Source organism: Capsicum annuum, unplaced genomic scaffold (genome assembly GCF_002878395.1).
Source record: "Capsicum annuum cultivar UCD-10X-F1 unplaced genomic scaffold, UCD10Xv1.1 ctg60581, whole genome shotgun sequence".
Classification (NCBI taxonomy): domain Eukaryota; kingdom Viridiplantae; phylum Streptophyta; class Magnoliopsida; order Solanales; family Solanaceae; genus Capsicum; species Capsicum annuum.
This window is the reverse complement of record NW_025869404.1, coordinates 1-5897: the sequence shown is the minus strand read 5'-3', so window position 1 is coordinate 5897 and position 5897 is coordinate 1. Positions and strand designations below refer to the sequence as shown.

Sequence of the window (5897 nt, the reverse complement as noted above, 5' to 3'; positions counted from 1 at the left end):
AATATCATGCATGCTTGGGGAGGGGAATATGCACTTTTAGATTCAATAAATGTTCAAGTCATCAATATCTAAGATCAAGCAAAGAATATCCAAAAAAGAGAAGAAGAAGATAAATATAGATAACTCACCAATATATGCAGAGATTGAAGAACAGGACAGGAATCTAAGACGGGAGAAACTTTGACTATGTCAAAGTTGTACGTGCTTTCAAATAGCAAGGCTAACATCCTAAGGTTTCTAAATATCTGCATCTCTGTTGGGAAGTGTGTTACCTAACAAAAAGGAATACTTCAAGTGATTAGGGTGTTCAAAAGACAAACACCAAAGGAATTTGACAAGCCAAGAAATCATCAAATACCTGAGTATTCCAAGCGGTGACTATTAAAAGTTTAACCTGAGTAGGTAAATTCGATACAAATTCACCAAATATGTATGGCATTGAAGCATCTCCGTGAAGACTAATTTTTACATGTTCCAACACAGGAATGGAAGAAAAGTAAAATCTTACTCTGTTATTAAAAAAACACTCAAACTCATGCAGTTTTTTAAGCCTGAAGATCAATCTCTTCCAATCCACCACAATCAGCAAAAAGAACAGATGTTACTGTACCGGAGATGCATAGCTTATGCGGAAGATTGCAATATTTTATGATTAACTGATTAAGGTTCAAAAACGAGGACAAAATACCCTCAAGTTGTCCCGTTTCTAACAGAATGCCCGTCAAGAAAAGGGTCTTGAGGGAGTTGAGACGGAGTGTGACACTTGGTTGTACAATGCAAACACTCAAAAACAAGGATTTCAAGGAGGATGCTTAAGAGAGAAGCTCAAAGGGCAATTCAAAAAATGTGTTGCGGTGAAGGTTAATGTATTTTGAGGTAGGAATTTTGCCATAGCTAAAGTTGAGATGTAATCTTTCAACACCTAATTTTGAAACAGAATGCATCAATTGGTCAAATTCACTAGAAAACTTTCTCTGAATGAAAGTGTGCATTTCAAGTTCAACCAATTTACGACCCAAATAAAGTTGCAAAAACTGATTTATATTACTTATGGGTGCCGTATTTATGTTATGTAATCTGCTTCTGTGCTTTACTATGTGTTTGTGTGGTATCTCGTGCCTTGAGCCGGGGGTCTATCGAAAATAGCCTTTCTACTTCATCAGAGGTAGAGGTATGGACTGCGTACATCTTACCCCCCAGACCCCACTAGGTGGGAATACACTGGGTTTGTTGTTGTTGTTGTTGTAGCATCATATACCTTAGGATAGCAGTCACCATTGTTGTTATTAAGGGGCCATTTGGTTTAAGGTACAAAAATAAATAATCCTGGGATAAAATTTTTAATGCATGTTTGGTTTGCAATATTCGGGATAACTTATCCCGAGACTAATAAATAGTACCGAGATAAGTTATCCACCTATTTGGTGGGATAACAATCCCATCATTATTTATTCTTGCGATAAAATTAGAAAAGAACACAATTTCCCTCCAAATTCTTAAGATTATCACTTTATATATATATATATATATATATATATATATATAAAATTATGGACAAGTTACTAAAGTATGATGACATTCCCTTTCTAACTTAATACATGCTTAATTATTAATTAAAAAAATATTTTTATATTTAGCTAAAAATATTTGAAAATTTAATTTTTTAAAAAAAAAATTGACACTCCAAATATTAATGATACTAAATAATGAAAAATGAAAGTAATTCTTTTTCACACATTTTGATGATGAATTTTTTTAACAAAAAATGAGATTAAGAATATTTTATGGAATTTGGAACAAAATAAGTAATTTAACATGAAATATTAGATATTCATACACATTTAAGAAAAAATTTATTTATGAATATATTATACGTTAAATTTATTTGAATAATTATTATATTTATTTATATATTTTAATTTCTCTAAAAAATAATAAAAATGTCGACTCCATTATTGAATTACATATTTTAAATTATATAGTTTTATAATCACTTAAATATTGATATTTTATATATCAATTAAAATGAATGTTAATATTCTATATTATATGAGTGATATGTATTTAAATGAAGTGACATAAGAAACAAATCATCTTTTACTTTAACAAACTTAAGTTGAAAGTTTAACAAATCATCTCAACTCTTTTGTATTTTCAGGTTAAAGTTGCACTAGAATGGCTTCGTGGTGAAAGAATTGAGTATCGTTGCTTTGCTGCAGTCTTAATATTAAAGGTACAATTAGCATATTTCTTCATGATTTTTTGTATAAGCAAAAATTTTGAGCTGGGTTTTGTTTATTTCATCTTTACATGATGGGGAAACGTTGAATTGAAGTCTTTTTTTTTGGTTACTGTCTCTCCACCTTAGAAAATTCTATTGTTCTCACTGCCATTCTACCAAATCTCCCTTTTCCTTTCTCCAACTTTTCCACCCTCCTATTTGCCATTGTTCTAGAAGGTACCTAAAGAGGATTCCTCACTTTTCTCTCTCTTTCAAAATCGTGCATGAGACATTCATCTCGCATGGCTTCTAAGTAATAAAAGAAAAAAGTGTTCCCAAAACTGAATACAAATATTAGCTATTTATTAAAATTGTATCCTAAAGGTTAACTAGTGTTTTTTTTCCTATTATCACTGAATGAAGAGTGAAATAGTTCATACTATAGAAATGTGCTTGTCATTCTTATAATATTTTAAATAAATCCACCACATAGCATATTGAATTCTAGATACGAGCTAAGTACTTGCTGATGATGTCCCTATTTCAATCTCCTATCTTTAAATTTTAGGAAATGGCAGAAAATGCTTCAACCGTCTTCAATGTTCACGTGCCGGAGTTTGTGGATGTTATTTGGGTTGCTCTGACGGATCCAACGTTGGTTGTTCGAGAAAAATCTGTTGAGGCATTGCGTGCGTGCCTTCGTGTTATTGAAAAGCGTAAGACAAGGTGGCGTGTTCAGTGGTATGTCTATTTTTCTCTTCCCCCTTATTATTTTTTAGAAATACTAAAAGATTGTTTCAGTGGCAAATTTATTGATCCAAGTCATCTACTCTTAAATTGGTGGTTCCGAGATGTATTATAGAAGTTTGAGGCTACCCAAATGGATTGGGGAGAAATGCGCCTGTTCACAGTATACATGGATCCCTTCTCGCAATTGGGGAGCTGCTAAGGTTTGCTATCAAATTAAATCCCATTATTTATTTCATTATAGGAAAATTTTTTTGATTTTCTTGTGCTTTGTTAAATTGATGTGATCTGCTGAATGTTTGAGAAATTGGAGACTTAAAATCTCTAGTTATATCGGGGAGGACTTAAGAGTCGTTCTACCTCAAGTCTGAGGAATTTACATGTTTTGGGTGCAAATGTCTGCTACCTAATTGTTTCTTATATAAAGTAATTATAATGAAGGGGCAAAAGGGGCCTATTACCTACTTGTTATTATTAGCAAATGAATCTAGAATGCATTTATGATCTATAGATTGATTATGATCTCTCCGTGTGTGTGGGATGGGGTGGGGTGGGGTGGGGGTGGGGGGTTACCTGGCTTCAGTCATTTGTAAATGACATCTCTCGTATCAGTTTTCGTTAGTTGATGGTGTATATATTGACAGGATCCTCTATTGATCTTGGATTATGTGGTCAGGTTTTATAAGATATCGTCTTGAAACTTGTTGCAGATTTCACTTGCAAGAAGTTGAAGATCTATAAGTGGAAAAAAATTACTGATTTCAAACTTGAAAAACTCATCTTCAAAACCTAACCAAAAAATCATTCCAATGTATAACCAAACAATGTTTCGAAAATATTTTTTGGAAAAAAGGGGAAAACGTTCTATGTTGAAAAGGTTTCTAGGATAGTTGTTGGTTTGTGATGGTGTGGTTTGTATTCTTATGAGGTGCTAGTGGGGGTGAAAGGTAGGTTCTTAGGTGATGGATGGCTGCATGAAGAGGGTGGTGGTCAAGGTACTTCTTCAAGCTATTTGAGGGCAATTTTTTCTTTTCTGTATTGCCATGTATGCAGTTATGCTAGTATGGTTCCATGACTACTTTAGTTTCATGGATTTATGTGCTTTTGGTTTGTGTCTCCTTCACAAAGAATAATGTAATATCCTCAAGTCATATGCTATGGGAATTGGACCCAGGATTATCTATCTGCTTGTGATATGATAAATGATTGATAAAAGCAAATTTATCATCAAAATATGCAGGAACACAAGAGAGTTCATGATGTCAAGATATAGGGAAGTTGCTGAAATTGTTCTAAGATATCTGGAGCACCGAGATCGCCTAGTTCGCCTCAGCATAACTTCCCTACTTCCTCGAATTTCCCATTTCCTTCATGATCGATTTGTGACTAATTATTTAACGATTTGTGATATTTGATTTCATTTTTAATGATTTAATCTGCTTTTACTAACTGTAGAATCTGGATGAATGAGATTTGCATCTTCAATGTTGACTACTGTGAACTCAAGTTTGTTGATTTTACTTCTACAGATATGCATGAATCATATACTTCATGTCCTTAAAATACCTGCAGAACATGCCAGTGGGTTCATCGCTCTTAGGGAGATAGTTGGTGCTCTGGATGGTGAACTCACTAACTATTTGCCGACAATAAACTCTTACTTTTGTGATGCGGTATGCTATATATGTCATTACAGATGTACTTGTCTAACTGTACTGTTTCCGGTCTTTCAATTGGAAATTTGTATTTTTTGTTCCCAATGTACAAAGAAGTTATAAATAACTAAAAGGTTCTCGTTGAGTTTGAGAAGAAATGTCATGAACGGGTTCTTTTGTTTGGTGTTGCTCAAGGGTAACATATGTATTTTCTGTGTCATAGCATTCCACCTTTGGATTGTAGGTTCTTTCTATAACATGTAAATGCGCGAGCAATAATCGTGACAGGTGAAATATGTTTCTCTCAGATTGCTCCCCGTAGAGGCAGGTCCTCACTTGAGGCGCTAGCATGTGTTGGAAATATTGCTAAAGCAATGGGAACAACCATGGAGCCTCATGTTCGTGGTCTCTTGGATTCTATATTTTCTTTTGTGCTTTCCCTGACTCTAGTGGAAGCGTTGGAGCAAATAACTGAAAGGTTCTCTCTGAGTTTGCATAGAACTTTCATGAATTAGTTCTTTTGTGAGGTGTTGCTCAAGGGTAACATATGTATTTTCTGTGTCTCAGCATTCCACCTTTGTTGCCGACCATCCAAAATCGGCTGCTTGAATATATCTCAACAATCCTTTCAAGATCTCATCATTCAATGCCAAGACAATCAGCTTCTATGAGTCGAGGGCTTATTACAACGGTTACCCCCCAAATATCAGAACTGAGTGGTTCTGTGCTAGTTCAACTTGCTTTGAGAACCCTTGCTTATTTTAATTTCAAGGTTTGTTATCTATATTTCTGTGCACTTCATTTCCCTTCTTGATAGTTTAGTTTGATAATGGATTTGGGGTTACAGGGCCACGATCTTCTTAAGTTTGCAAGGGAGTCTGTTGTTGTGTATTTAGAAGACGAGGACGAAGCTACAAGGAAGGATGCTGCACTGTGTTGCTGCAAACTAGTAGCAAATTCTTTCTCGACGATCTCTTCTACCCAGTTTGGTCCTAGTAGAATCAATCGTACTAGTGGAAAGCGACGTCGTCGTCTTGTTGAAGAGGTTTACTTTTGAACTGTGTCTCTTGGTATTATTTATTTCACTGGTTTATCACTTCTTAATTATCTGATCATTCAAATATGTGCCTTTAAAAACACCCTTGTCCTAATATCTGTATAAGGATGTATAATTCAGTTTTAGCCTTTTAGGAGTGGCTTGGTATTACAGTTTCTCTATCAATCTCTCAGACGGTTTATCCCCTTTTCTTGAATAGGTTGCAGGTATCTCTCTT

The 5897-nt window shown here is 34.5% G+C and overlaps 1 protein-coding gene across 3 annotated transcripts; it reads left to right on the top strand.

The window, feature by feature from the left end:
• The first annotated feature begins 2608 nt into the window (after positions 1-2608).
• Positions 2609-5882, top strand: LOC107856045 (serine/threonine-protein kinase TOR-like). 3 transcript variants are annotated; one of them, XM_047404490.1, is made up of 6 exons: positions 2609-2962; positions 3084-3171; positions 4498-4641; positions 4932-5101; positions 5191-5395; positions 5471-5882. In XM_047404490.1, exons 3-6 carry the CDS (start codon positions 4504-4506, stop codon positions 5678-5680), a joined length of 723 nt encoding a protein of 240 aa, XP_047260446.1. In that variant the 5' UTR covers positions 2609-2962; positions 3084-3171; positions 4498-4503; the 3' UTR covers positions 5681-5882. The 3 variants fall into 3 exon arrangements, 2 of the variants coding, with proteins under 2 accessions (XP_047260446.1, XP_047260445.1); XM_047404489.1 differs by lacking the exon at positions 2609-2962 and having other exon boundaries at positions 3021-3171; XR_007050738.1 differs by lacking the exons at positions 4498-4641; positions 4932-5101; positions 5191-5395; positions 5471-5882 and adding an exon at positions 4209-4489 and having other exon boundaries at positions 2630-2962.
• Positions 5883-5897: the final 15 nt, after the last annotated feature.